The sequence below is a fragment of the Jaculus jaculus genome, chromosome 17, assembly GCF_020740685.1.
Source record: "Jaculus jaculus isolate mJacJac1 chromosome 17, mJacJac1.mat.Y.cur, whole genome shotgun sequence".
Lineage (NCBI taxonomy): Eukaryota > Metazoa > Chordata > Mammalia > Rodentia > Dipodidae > Jaculus > Jaculus jaculus.
Window position 1 is genome coordinate 51711905 of NC_059118.1, and position 14565 is coordinate 51726469.

The 14565-nt window shown below is 43.9% G+C and overlaps 1 protein-coding gene across 1 annotated transcript in view; it reads right to left on the reverse strand.

Annotated features, from left to right (window-relative positions):
* Nucleotides 1-772: 772 nt before the first annotated feature.
* Nucleotides 773-14565, reverse strand: part of LOC123455567 (thiopurine S-methyltransferase-like) — a 35346-nt gene continuing 21553 nt past the window's right edge. Inside the window, exons 6-9 of the mRNA XM_045136786.1 lie at nt 13587-13661; nt 5744-5829; nt 2600-2644; nt 773-1332 (exon numbers count right to left, since the gene is read on the reverse strand). Coding sequence (XP_044992721.1) covers nt 1220-1332; nt 2600-2644; nt 5744-5829; nt 13587-13661 — 319 coding nt within the window. The 3' untranslated portion in view covers nt 773-1219. The remainder of the gene's footprint in view (nt 1333-2599; nt 2645-5743; nt 5830-13586; nt 13662-14565) is intronic.

The window sequence follows — 14565 nt, forward strand, 5'->3', positions numbered from 1 at the left end:
CAAGGATGCCAGTAAGAGTGGATGTTAAGGAAGTTTACACCAAGTTTACTGTGTCAGGATCATCTGTGGAAGGAATGCCCACAGCTTTCATTAGTATTAATGAGGTCCCAAGCCTTCCCCATTATTAAGGGCTAGTGGCATGTGCACATGAGCACACACACACGCAGTAATCTATTCTTTAAAATAAGCACCATGGGCTGGAGAGATGGCCTAGTGGTTAAGCACTTGCCTGTGAAGTCTAAGGACCCCGGTTCGAAGCTCGATTCCCCAGGACCCACGTTAGCCAGATGCACAAGGGGGCGCATGCATCTGGAGTTCATTTGCAGTGGTTGGAAGCCCTGGAGCGCCCATTCTCTCTCTCTCTCTGTGTCACTTTAAAATAAATAAATAAAAATAAACCAAAAAAATTAAAAAATAAAATAAAATAAGCACCATTGTATTAACATGATAAATCATTTTATCATGTTAAACATCATAAACCATCTTGGCATTTGGTAGTGTGGAGCTAGTGAGAGAGAAGTCTGATTTAACTAAATCTTATTGTTCCTGAATAACTGACAAAATTTGAATCTAAACTCTCATAATGAATAGTCACAAATCTAGACTTAAACATGTTATACTCCATTTATATTTGTTCATTTAAGTAAGATTCCATCAGAAGAAATACAACTTCTAAACTCAGAAAATTAACTTTTAAAAAATTGTATTCTTATACTTGGGAAAATTATTTTGTTCCATATAGATTAACCTACTTTATTTTTTATATCCTGTTTCTGTTACATATAAAATTACATGTGGGGAAAACATGAAAAGGGGTGCTAGGACTTTTTACTAGTTTACAATAAAAGCTAATCTTTAATAAGTTTGTTTACTCAAATCCCATTAAAATATTACACGTCTTGAGTGATTCTAAATTTCATAGTGACTTTTTTATATTTTAAGTTATAAGCATTTCATTTTTCTTTTTTTTAATTACAGAATATATAATCATATAAAAGTTCTCCCCATCTGCATGGAAGACTCACAAAAATTTAATGTTTTGCCCCTAATCATATATTCCTCTTCAAAGGATTACTTTAACACTTTAGTATGTGATTTCATATAAAAAGTTACATTTTGAACAAAGTCTTATATGATGCATGAGGAAAAATTAAAAATTCATTCATTACATTTTCAAACATTAACATAATTTTAATTGCTCACAAACATTTTGATATTTTCACTTTTCTGTAAGGAGATATAGTTTCTCAAACATGTAGCCAATTCCCCAACTTTTATGTCGTTCTTCAAAAGCATCGACCATCTCTAGGCAACTAATCCTGCATTGTGAACCTAAAACAGAAGGGTAACACGCAGAGCATTAAGAAGGACGATTTCAAGAATGCTTCTAAAAATACTCAAGTCACGTTTTTATTGAGTTAGGGTCTCTCTCTAGTCCAAGTTGACCTGGAATCACTCTGTAGCCCAGGATGGAATTAAACTTGCAGTGGTTCTCCTGCCTCTGTTTCTCAAGTGCTGGGATTACATGTGTGCACCAACACACGTGGGCTCCAAATCCCTTTTAAAAGCAGTGTACACTAAAAGTTTCTTCCTTTAACAAAAATGGCAAAATGTCCAGGTAAGATTTCTGAATTCTGATTTGTGATCACTTTACTACTTAGAAAACACAGCAGGGCTGGAGAGATGGCTCAGCAGTTAAGGTGCTTGGCAGCAAAGCCAAAGGACCCAGGTTCACTTCCCCAGTACCCACAAAAAGCCAGATGCACAAGGTGGTGCATGAATCTGGAGGGTTTTTTTTTTTTTTTTTTTTGGCAGTGGCAAGAGGCCCTGGTGCATCCATTCTCGTTGCCTCTTTCTCTTAAATAAATAAATAAAAATATATTTTTTAAAACCACAGTAGACCCCCTACTCTTTAGAAACCTTTGTCTTTTTTTTTTCTTTCTTTAAGGCAGGGGTTTACTATGTGGCTCAGGCCGACCTGGAACCAGCTATGCAACTCACGCTGTCTTCAAACTTATTATTGTACTATCTCAGCCTCTGGAGTGCTGAGATCACAGGGGAGTGTTATCTTGCTCAGTTCCAAATGTCTTCATCATAAATCATACAGCTAAAAAAACCACATTATGGAGAATGGTTCCTTTTCTAGGATAAAACAGTTTTCAATAAAGTGGTCTCTACCTTTTCAAATTTGTACACATTAATTATATACATCAATACTTGCTACTAGCTCAACAGTTAACTTTATTTATTCAATGAATTTGATTTTTGAATCAAGGTCTTACTCAGTGGTCTAGGCTGGCCTGAACTCACATTATAGCTCAGACTGGCCTCGAATCTGTGGTTCTCCTGCTTGTCCTCCCACATCCTGGGACTCTAGATATGGATGTCCATGTCATGCTGCCTTTTTTTTTTTTTTTTTTTTTTTTGTGGTGGAGAGGTAGGGTTTCACCTTAGCCTAACCTGGAATTCACTCTGTATTCTCAGGGTGGCCTTGAATTCACAGTGATCCTCCTACCTCAGCCTCCCAAGTGTTGGGATTAAATGTGCGCCTCCATGGCCAGCATTAGCTTGCTAACTATTTAAAAAGAGCATAACTTACCAAGTAACATTTTAATCTCAGCATCTGGAACATAAAATGGTGGGCCTAGGAAAAAAAGACATGTGGTGAAGAATAATTTTTATAAGTGTAATTTTTAAAGAGAAGCACATTCTCAGGGCCTCCTCTTAGGTTACTTTTAGTGACTGAAGAATAGTTTGTATGCACTTTAGTTATCCAAATAAGTGAAGATGTGGCATGGTTTTGAGACAGGGTCTCATGTAGCTTAGGTAGGCCTTGAACTTCTGATCCTCCTATTTCCACCTCCCAAGTTCTGGAATTACAGGACTGTCCCACACACTCATTTCATGCAGTGTTGGGTATTGGACACAGGACTTCAGGCAGGCCAGGCAAGGACCATGTCTAATGGGTCACATTCTCAGTCCTCTGGCTGGTTTTTTTATACATCTCATATCAAAGAAGTAACCAGACTTAGAAACTGAAATCAGAGTGGAGCCCATTCATGAGTTTCTCTGCAGTTTCCTTCCATTTCTGGGTCATGGATTTCCTCTCCCCTGCACCACCCACATTCTACAGGTTCCTTCCAGTGCTGCGGAACACTGGCTCAGCAGCCGCCTTCTCTTTTGCCCCTTTGAGAGCAGCTGTTTGAGTCTCCACTGCAGGCAGAGCCTGCTATGTTTGTTCCTGCAGACCCTTCCTTAGGCCTCCTGCTCATGAGTAGAATTTAAATGAGATGAGCACACTGACTTCTGCCTCCACCTGTTTCTGTTTCCTTCTGACTGCCTCTGACTTAATTAGAGGCACGAATACATCTCATTGTTTAACAAATATTTTCACTTATTTGAAGGCAGAGAGAAAGAAGAGAGAGGGAGAGAATGGTTGTACCAGGGTCTCCAGTTGCTGCAAATAAACTAAACATGCATGTGCCACTTTGTGCATCTGGCTTAACATGGGTTCTGGGAATTGAACCTGGGTCCTTAGGCTTTGTAGGCAAGTTCCTTACCCTCTAAGCCATGTCTCCATCCCTACTGATTTACTTGAGCCCATACTTATTCTCTCTCAAGTACCTAATTTTTCCCCAATCCCAAATAAACTGTTTTTTATTTGACAGAGAAAGAGGGTAAGAGAGCTGGGGGAGAAAGAATGGGCATGTCAAGAGTTTCTAGCCACTGTAAACGAACTCCAAACACGTGTGCCCCCTTGTGCATCTGGCTAATGTGGGTCCTGGGTAATAGAACCTGGGTCCTTTGGCTTTGCAGCCATCCCCTTAGCCTCACTTTTTTTTTCTGTTTGTTTTTCAAGGTAGGGTCTTACTCTGACCCAGGTTGACCTAGAATTAACTATGTAGTCTCAGGGTGGCCTTGAACTCACAGCAGTCACTCTGCTTCCTGAGCACTGGGACTAAAGCTATGCACCACCGTGCTTGGCTCCAAATAAACTATTTTTAAAAAATAAAAAAAAAAAAACAGATATGGTGGTGCGTGCTTTTATAGATGGTACTCGGGAGGCTGACATAGAAGGAATGCTGTGAGTTTGAGGCCAGCCTGAGACTACATACACACTAAAAAGCAAACAAAAACACCTAAAACTTCTTATAGCACTGGGTGTAGTGAGTCATGTATAATCACAGCATTTAGGAAATAGAAGCAAGAGGATCAGGAATTGAAGTCACCCTTATTTATATATTAAGACCAGACTGGGCTATATGAGATCGTATCTTTTCTCTTTTAAAGGACTGGGGAGATGGTGCGGCTGTTAAAGATACTTGCTTGCAAAGCTTGTCAGCCTGGGCTCAATTCCCCTGGACCCACATAAAGACTTATGCATAATGGGCACATGAATCTGTTCGTGTATAGTGGTGATAGCCCTGGTACATTCATTCTCCCTCTCCTTCTGCAAAGAAATAGATAAAAAAAAAATTTAAAGACAAATATGGAGACTGGTATGATGCCACCTATTATCTCAGTTTTGGGGAGGCTGAGACAGGATGATATAGAGTTCAAGGTCAGCAAGGGCTGAAGAGGAGAACTGTGTCTCAAAAACCACCAAATAAACAACAACAAAAAAAATCCCTCCAAACAAAATATAATAAAACAAACAAACAAACAAAAATCTAAAAAACTAAAAGAAATTAAACAAAATTCAATGTCTATACATTTGCTTGCTTGAAATTAAGTCTGGCCACGGCAAATGTTAAGCTTTACTTCCAGCACTGGGGTCGTGGCTCAGTGGGAGAGCACTTGCCTGGTGCACAGAGGCCCTGGTTCCATTTCCAGCACTGCAGAATTTCCCCCTAAATGTACCTAAATGAGTCGATGGAAACAGTCCTTTTAGAGATTCTGAAAAGGAGTCAGGCTGGGGATGTAGTTCAATGACAGTGTGCTCGCCCAACACGTATGAGGCCCTGGGTTTGATACTCAGCACTGGGAAAAAGGTCAGAAGTGCATGCAATATATTACGGAATTTCCGAAAGTAAACAATAACAGTTTAGATCCTGTGGTCGTGTGTGGCTACGCCCATTTAAAATTCCAGCCCTTGGAGCCAGGCGTGGTGGTGCACGCCTTTAATCCCAGCACTCGGGAGACAGAGGTAGGAGTATCACTGTGAGTTCAAGGCCACCCTGAGACTACGTAGTGAATTCCAGGAGAGCCTGAGCTAGCGTGAAACCCTACCTAGAAAAAAAAAAAAATTTCCAGCACTTGGCAAGCCTGGGATGCATAGTGACACCTTGCCTCAAACACAAAAGAGCACAAACACACACCGCTATTTTAGGGATTTTCTTGTGACTTCCACACATCCCTGGGGTGTATTTGTGTGCAAATCCGCGTGTAGTTAGTACATCATGCCCCCATGGTATGGCCATACAGTCTACCATAGGGCACCCAAGTTTTTCCTTACTCCTAATGCAGGGCTCATGAAATTTCTCTTTTATGTTGGAATGATCCATTTCTTCCTCATATGGTATGAGCAGTGGTTGGAAAACAAAATGGGAAAGGAATATAAGAAAAACATGTGCAGTGTGGGAAAAGAAGAAATTTTCTGTTGTCCTCATTATCCCAAGACAGAATTACCTCCATGCATACACCAGTACACTTCCTAAGGGGTAAATTGGGAATAATAATTCTCACCAAGGTTATAGAACTGAGCAAGGAAACTAGGCAAACAGTACAACATAGTCAGCTTTACCTGCATGTTTTGTTGGATCATAAGAATAGACAGACAGGAGGTATTGGAACCTATTTTTCATCAGGGACAACATTACATCCACATAGCTAAAAGACACAAAAAGTGACACATTATAATTTCTCTGTGCAAGGGACAAGCAACAATCAAAGCAGTCATAATTTATTTTAATCAACAGTACTACATTGAATTCTCCCAGCAATCACATAAACTTGGGCTTTTTGCACATGTCTGTAAATGTGTGGTGTGCAAACACGCATCTATGAATGCTCATGAGTGAGCGTCATCAGACGTCCTCAGGTATCTTCCTTGACCTTCAGTCACTCTGTACCTTCTTTTTCTTGACAGAGTCTCTCACTGAAACTGGAGCTCACTGGCTTGGTTGCACTAGATAACCAGCAAGCATCAGGGACATGCCTGTCTGTGTCCCCCCAGTGCTGGGATTATAGGCACACACCATGACTCTTGACTTTTAATGGGTGGTGGGGATCCAACCACAAGTCCTCATGCTTGTGACACAAGCGCTTTACCCGCTGAGTCATCTCTAGTCCCTTTGTCCTTTTCAAAGGAAGCAGTGGATTGAGAAAATTAGCTCTTGCTGCCTCAGCTGGGAAACGGTAAAGGGAGGAATCAAGCAGAAGCCTGCTTCCAGAGTGGGTCATCAAGAAAGATGTGCAGAGGCTACTTCCAGCCTGATGTGATCCTAGGAGGCCTGGAGACCTTGGATGTATGCTTCCTGAAAGATTGTCACGCTTCTGTGTACTCAAGGTCCAGGTTGGGGGTCAACATCACTTCCATATATGCTGAAAGGAAAGCTTCCGAGCTCCATCCCACAGAGAGACTCGGGAGGTTTACCAAGGGGCTGGGGTCTTGCCTTTCCCATGTTCCCTGGTGACTGAAATCTCTCTAGGGCATATGTGAGAGGAAGTAGAGATCACAACCCCTTTCCCCTGGGTTGATGGAGAGAGACAAGCCTCCCCTGAAGACAAGAGTTCCAGGTGCTATGAAAGGAACATTCTATAGGCCTGGCATAAACTAGGAGGGTGGCTGGATCATCCTCTAGCAGGTGCCCCTGTGCCCAGCCATGCCATGTTCAGAAGTAGACATGACTCCGAGTCAGAAGACTGGACAGGAAACAGGGCTGGGCCTGAGACAGGATGAGGATGGTTCACCCAACACTGGGCCAAGACAAGAAGCAGAAGTGCTCTTAGCTGCCATCACCACAGTGAGAGCGGCAGCGTTTGTGGTGGAGCTGAGGAGGGTGAGCGCTGTCGCGAGTCAGATGTGGACTGAGAGAAAGAAGTCGGGCGCGGTGGTGCACGCCCGCCATCCCAGCACTGGGTGTTGCAGGCCAGAGGACGGTGTGCGCTGTGTCGAGAGTTAAGGATAGCCTGGGATACAAAGGGAAAGCCCATGTCCAATAAATGAATGGAAGAATAAAAAGAAGGACAGGAAGCGTAAGAGGAAAGAAATGAAGGCAGTTGAGTGGTAAGGGTTTGAGGGCAGAGAAGACACATGCAGGGGAGATAGAGGCAGGCCCCAAGGGACAGGTAGAAGACCGCTGTCCCTGCCCTGAATCGACAGTATGCAGAGATTAGGAGAGAGCTGCGAGGTGCCTGAGCTCAGCTCAGTGAGTCCCCTTAGTGACAAGTTCTTACTTCTAGGCACCTTGCCTTCTTCACCTGTTCAATGGGGGAGGCTAGCCGCTGGCTCACAGGCTGACGCAGATGAAGGGGTGAGTGCAGCGCCACCTATCGTGACTCCCTTCTGCGCCTTCCGCAAAAGTGCTGCAAACTCAGGGCAGCTTGACTGCATCTCTCCTTTCAAAGCCAAAGATCCCTGACAGGGACTAGGTAGCAGACTCCTTCATTGTTAACTTTCTCCTGTTCCTGTTGTTTTAGAGACAGCCTCATTCTGTAGCCCAGGTTGGTCTTGAACTCAGTTTTAGCTCACACTGGCCTTGAACTCATGGCAGTCCCACTGTCTGAACCTCGCAGAAATTATAGGTGTGACATATCAGACCTGGCATAAATCTTGTTCTTAAGAAGAAACTTGCCGGGCATGTTGGAGCACGTCTTTAATCCCAGCACTCCGGAGGCAGAGGTAGGATGACTGCCATGAGTTTGGGGCCACCCTGAGACTACACAGTAAATTCCAGGTTAGCCTGGACTAGAAACCCTACCTTGAAAAAGAGAGGGGGGGGGGAGGGAGAGACAGAGACAGACACGGGGGGGGTATGTAGGGGGGGAATGAGGAAATCTGCTTTCCCATGAAGGTGATCAACCTGGCTCTGTAAGTCTCCTGGGTGGAAGTTTTCAATCTTCTTGGAATGTGGACTTTCAATCTGCCTCAAAACACCCAGAACAATGAGAAAAGCACACACCCTGACTTCTGTAGGCAAGAGACCCAAGAGTCACAGCTGAGGACTAACAGTACAACCAAAGAAGACCCTGAGAGCTAATGACAGTACTGAGAAGTGGTACTTCCTCACTAAGTACTCAGGTGCTAAGTGGCAGTGCAAAGATAAAGCCATGCATCGTGTTGCTGGTTCAGAGAAAGCACCTACTCTTGTAATAGGAGCCAACATGGCTCGGTGGGTCAGAGCACTTGCTACAAGCATGAGGATCTGACTTCCATTCCTCAGGTCCCCTGGGTGTGGCCATGTGTGTCTGTAACTCCAGTTCCATGGTGATTAGAGACCAGAGGCTCAGTGGGGCTCATTAAAAACCACAGCTGTGCATTCAGAGAGACTCGACCTAAGGAAATACGAGGAGTGAGACCCACTGTTCTCCTCTGACCTCTGCAAAGGCTCATACAGGTGCATGTTCCTACATGTACACATGCACATACCCCACACACTGCACATGCAAGAAGTCATTATGTTCTTGAGTGTGTGGGAACTGACACAGCCGGAAGTGAGGAAAACACTAGAGCAAGGGAGCTGGGAAGGACCAGACTGTCTGTCAAGCGACAGCTAGAGTCCCCTTGTGTGGTGGTTTGATTCGGGTGTCCCCCATAACCTTAGGTGTTCTGCATGCTAGGTTCCCAGCTGAAGGAGATTGGGGACTTAATGCCACCTAGAGGCAGTGTATTTTTGGGAGTGGGCTTATGGGTGTTATAGCTAGCTTCCTCTTGCCAGTGTTTGACACGCATTCCTGTTGCTATTGTCTACCGCTTGTTGGCCAGGGGATGATGTCCACCCTGTGCTCATGCCATTGTTTTCCCGTGCCATCATAGAGCTTCCTCTCATGTCTGTAAGTCAAAGTATTCCCCTCCTTTTGTTTTTTGCAAAAGCTGTTCTTGGTCAGATGATTTCTGACAGCAACGTGAACCCAACGCAACAGTAATATTGGTAAAGAGGAGTGGTGTCATTTGCTGCTAGACACCTGACTGTGGCTTTGGCCTTTTGGAACTTATTTTCAAGAGGAATGTAGAAAGATTTGAAACCTTAGCCTAAAAGACACCTTGCAGTGCTGTAAGTACAGCTTGATGGACTATGCTGGTCAGAGTTGAAAGACCTGACTACAGTAAGAACTAAGGACTGTGAGATTTGGCTTGTGAGGATGAGGAGGTTTTCCTGGACTGGGATAGAAGCAGTTTGTGTGAGAAGCTTACTGTTATGCCCACGTCCTGAGAATTTGTATAGGAGTGCATTGCATAGAAATGGACTGGTGTGAGCAGAGGGATATGGCACAAAACAAAAAATGAAATATTTGGCCTAAAACTTCTGCCTATTCAGCTGCAACTGTATCAGAGATTACAATCTTTAAGAATGAATCAGCTGACCTGTTTTGGGACAACAGAAAGAATGCAGTCTTTTGAAGGGGCCTGAATGCTGAAAGAGTGTCTTATTCTTCAGTCTGCTTTATTTCCCCTTGGGTTAACAAATTGGCACCCGACCTGGTATTGTGGAGTATAAGAAATGCAGGAAAGAGAGGGTCACTGAATCTGCAATGTGGTCTGGTGTTCTGGAAACAGCCATGGGCAGTGTGAAGCAGGTTTGCTGGTTGCCTGCATGGAGACCTGAGACCCAGTGGAGATGCTGGGACCACAAGATGGCTGCTGAGGAGAGCTGCCTGCCCCACATGAAGTTTTCCAGGACTGGGTAAGCTAGTTGGATGGGCAGAATTGGACTACAGTACAGAGACTTGTCAGTGGTTAGCATTATCAGACTTGGAGACTTGTCACTGACTAGAGTTGCTGGACTTAGAACTACAGTGTTTGATGCGTTCCCTGTTTAAATCTGTACTGGATAAATATTTCTTTGCTATGCTCAATGCCATCTTTTGCAGTGCGAGGGTTTATTCTTTGCCATTATGGGTTTTGGGGATTTTTTTGGTATTATTGCTCAGTTAAAAGACCTCTGATTACTGGAATATTTGAACATCATCAGGATTGATAAAAGCTGTGGAGACTTTTAACGTTGGACTGAATGTATTGCATTTTATATCATGTATAGTTATCAGTTTATGGGGGCCAGGAGCAGAATGTAGTGGTTTGATTCAGGTGTCCCCCATGAACGTGGGTGTCCTGAATGCTAGGTTCCAAGCTGATGGAGATTTGGGACTTAATGCCTCCTGGAGGCAGTATATTTTGGGGGGTGAGCTTGTGGGCATTATAACTAGTTCTTCTTGCCAGTGTTTGGCACACTCTCCTGTTGCTGTTGTCCACCTGATGTTGGCCAGGGGGTGATGTCCATGCTCTGCTCATGCCATTGTTTTCCCTGCCATCACGGAACTTCCCCTCCAGTCTGTAAACCAAAATAATCCCTTATATCCCAAAAGCTGCTCATGGTCAGATGACTTCTGCCAGCGACGGGAACCTGACTGTAGCACCTTGTTAACCACAAATGAAGTGGGTCAGAGTCCACTAGGACAGGATGGCCATTAGGTATGAGGACAGAGAAGCCAGGGAGCAGTGTGCTTGCTTTCCCTCATTCACGTCCAACATTTCCTGAATGCTTACAGGTGCTCAATGCACACCATGCCAAAGACTGGGGGAATCGCTGAAAACAACATACCCGCTTTCTCCCCTTGTTTGCACTCATGACATCCTGCTTGTTCCCCAACCAAACCAAAACCCACCGAAGGACTAATTTCAATGAAGAAGAGCATCCTTGGGGGCAGAAGAAGCACCAACAACTTGATTCATTTGGAAGAGCTGACTTTGGCATACAAATGCATGTTATGGAGATGAACATGTCTCGGGTGATTCTGACTTGGTAAAGCACACTAATGCCATGTGAGAAATGCAAAGCAGACAGATGCTGGCAGCAAGAAATAAAAGAATTGGAAATACCAAATTATAATGCAAAATCCAAGTGCAATTTGTTCAGTCACTTTCCTGACATCTGACATGATATCACAGTCAGCTTCAAGCTGCTCAGATGAACTTCTAAAGCAAGCACAGTTCATCGGAGGAAGGGATTTATTGAAGCTTATAGGTCTAGGGGAAGTTCCATTGATGGTGGAAGAAGCGGGTCCCCTTTCACAGATACGAGAGAGAAAGAGAGAGAGAGAGAGAGAGAGAGAGAGAGAGAATATAAATCACAGAGCCAGCACCACAAGCGAGAGCAGAGCTGCATCCAAACAGCAGGGACCCCAGGCAGAGCTCAAGCACTCTGCATATCTTAGGCTGGAAATCACATCTGCCCCCAACCATACCAGTGGGCTATACTCCAGCATCCGGTCCCAGTGACGCCTCTTCCAGCCATGTGGCTGAAAATGTAAGTTACAAGCTTTAATAAAACTCCTGAGTCTGGGGCTGGAGAGTTGGCTTAGCAGTGAAGGCACTTGTCTGCAAAGCCTTAGGACTCATGTTTGACTCTTCAGATCCCACATAAGCCAGATGCACAAGGTGATGCAAATGTACAAGGTCACACATGTGCATAAGGTGACACATGCATCTGGAGTTCGATTGCAGTGGCCCTGGTAAATCAATTAACTCCCTCCCTTTCTTCCTCATGTAAAAAGGCCGGTATGTTAGACTTGCCTCAATAAATCAATCAATCAATCAATCAATCAATCAATCAATCAATAAATAACTCCTGAGTCTGCTGGGGACATACATTCAAACTACCAAACATGGAGTACAGTTATGAGATGGCAGGAACTTAATCAAAAGTTGTTGAATTACTGGGCTGGAGAAATGGCTTAGTGGTTAAGCACTTGCCTGTGAAGCCTAAGGACTCCGGTTCGAGGCTTGATTCCCTAGGACCCACGTTAGCCAGATGCACAAGGGGGCGCATGCATCTGGAGTTCGTTTTCAGCGGCTGGAGGCCCTGGTGTGCCCATTCTCTCTCTCTCTATCTGCCTCCCTCTCTCTCTCTCTCTCTCTGTCACTCTCAAATAAATAAAATAAACAAAAAAATTTTTAAAAAAGTTGTTGAATTACCATATGAAAATAACAGAATAGAAGATATCATACAGGAGAAAAACAGGGATAGTGATGCAATTCATTAGGAAAGGACAAGGTTATCACTGAATGAAACAAAACATATTTTTATGCCAAATGGTCCACTTTTAAAGGATAAGGTTTAGTAATAAGCCTTAGTTATGAAGTAATTCACTTTTAAAAATAACACCATTAAGCTGGGCATGGTGGTGTACACCTTTCTTCCCAGCATTTGGGAGGCTGAGGTAGGAGGACTGCCTAGAGTTTGAGGCCAACCTGAGACTACAGAGTGAATTCCAGGTCAGCCTGGGCTAGAGTGAAACCCCACCTCCAAAAGAACAAAACAAAACAATGGGCTGGAGAAATGGTTTAGCAGATAAGGGGCTTGATTGCAAAGTTAAAGGAACCAGGTTCGATTGCCCAGGACTCATGTAAGCCAGCTGCACATGATGGCACATGCATCTAGAGTTCATTTGCAGTGGCTGGATGCCCTGGCATGCCGATTCTCTCTCTCTCCCCCTCTCCCTGCTTCTTTCTCCCTCACATAAATAAATAAAAATAAAAACATTTTTGAAAACCAAAAAATAAAGTAAAATAAAAGTTTACTTCACTGATTTTGGGTGTGAATGTTTCTGTGCAATGGAGCAATAAAGTATTTTACATGCTGTATCCAAGAAGGTAGACAACTGCTGTTATTTTCATTGAAAAGAATGATCACATTTTCCTCATATGCTTGTTTAAAACTTCATTTTAGTAAGATTAGTTAATATAAGGGTCATCCAAAACCCCAATGATTGTTCTGGTAATAACAGCCAATGCTAAATAGTTCTTTGAGGGAAGGCTTTCCACATAGTTCTTTTTTTTTTTTTTTGTGATAAGGTCTCACTCCATAGCCCAGAGTGGCCTGGAATTCACTATGTAGCCCAGGCTAGCTTTGAACTTACAATACTTGGGTCTCAGTCTCCCAAGTGCTGGGATCACAAGACTCTACCATGCCCAGATCACATATTTCATTTTTTGAATTCTGAAGCATATCTTTAAGGACATTGAATGGGGGGGGGGCTCCAGAGCAAACTCAGACGGTTTCATCTCAACTGCATGCAGAAGCTGCCTAACCTGGGACATAACTTCCTCTGTTTGACCTTAGGTTTGTATGTGCAAATGAGAACAGTGACAGCATGTATGTGACAGGACTGTTTGGCGGATGTGTAAGTGCACAGGCCGTATTTCAAACAGTGCCTGGGATGGGGCAAAAGTCACCAGCTGTTACCAGTGCTGATGGCAGAGCCAGTAGAAACGCTCCACGTCCATGTGGAGCAAAGTGAGGCTTAGAGAAGCTGAATGCTTTGACCGAGGAACCAGCCTAGAAGCCACAGCGCCCTACTTCTTACACACAGGCACCTGGAACTCAGCTAAACACCAAAAACCCAACATATTAAAGTAACCAACTTACTGTTTGCGATCACCTGGGTTGATGGCCACTAATGCTCCTCTATCCCAAATCCTGTCAAATTTGCCAATATTTGTCCTGACCAAAAGGAAAAATAAAGAAAGCAACATTTATATAAGAAAAATCAGGTGCTGAAGAAATGGCTTAGAGGTTAAGGCGCTTGCCTGTGAAGGCTAAACGACCCAGGTTTGATTCCCCAGGACCCACGTAAGTACATGGTGGTGCATGCATGCAGAGATTGTTTGCAGTGGCTGGAGGCCCTGGCATACCGACTCTCTCCCTCTTCTGCCTGTTTCTCTGTCAAGTAAATGAATAAAATATTTTTAAAAATCAAATCTTGGGGCAGGGAAGATGGCTCTGTGGTTAAAGGTGTTGCTCTGCAAGCCTGACGACTAGAGTTTGGCCTCCAGCACCCATATAAAAGGTGGACACGCAGTGGCACACACGTCTGTAACCTCAGTGTGCCCATGGCAATGCAGGTGGGACAGAATACCAGAGCTCTTGGGCCACCTATTTTGCCCTTCCCTATGGCAAACAAGAGAGACCCTGTATCACACAAGGTGGAAGGACACTGAGGCTGTCCTCTGATCTCCACATGTGCGACCCTCAAACCCACCATATGCAAAGATATAAAAATATCACACAGATAAAAATAGTAATTATAGAAAAACCAAATCTGGAACAAGATGACTGGTGTGCTACCTATCATCAACGTATTGGGGTCTCACATCTGCTTTTCTTCAGAGATAGAGATGCACACTGAAGGGTTAAAGGAAAGGGAACTAAGGGTTAATGACTATCCCTAAAGCTCAGGCCAATAAAAGAAGCAACAGAGACATTCAGCCTCATTAAGTTTGGCACCTTTCCTGATTGGTGTACTCCCCTTAGCCTAGATGGCCTTGAAGGACCAGAGGCCATCTGAATGTCCTCCTTAGACATTCCTGGCTGAAGAAACCTATTCTGAACAAGGACACAAACAGCT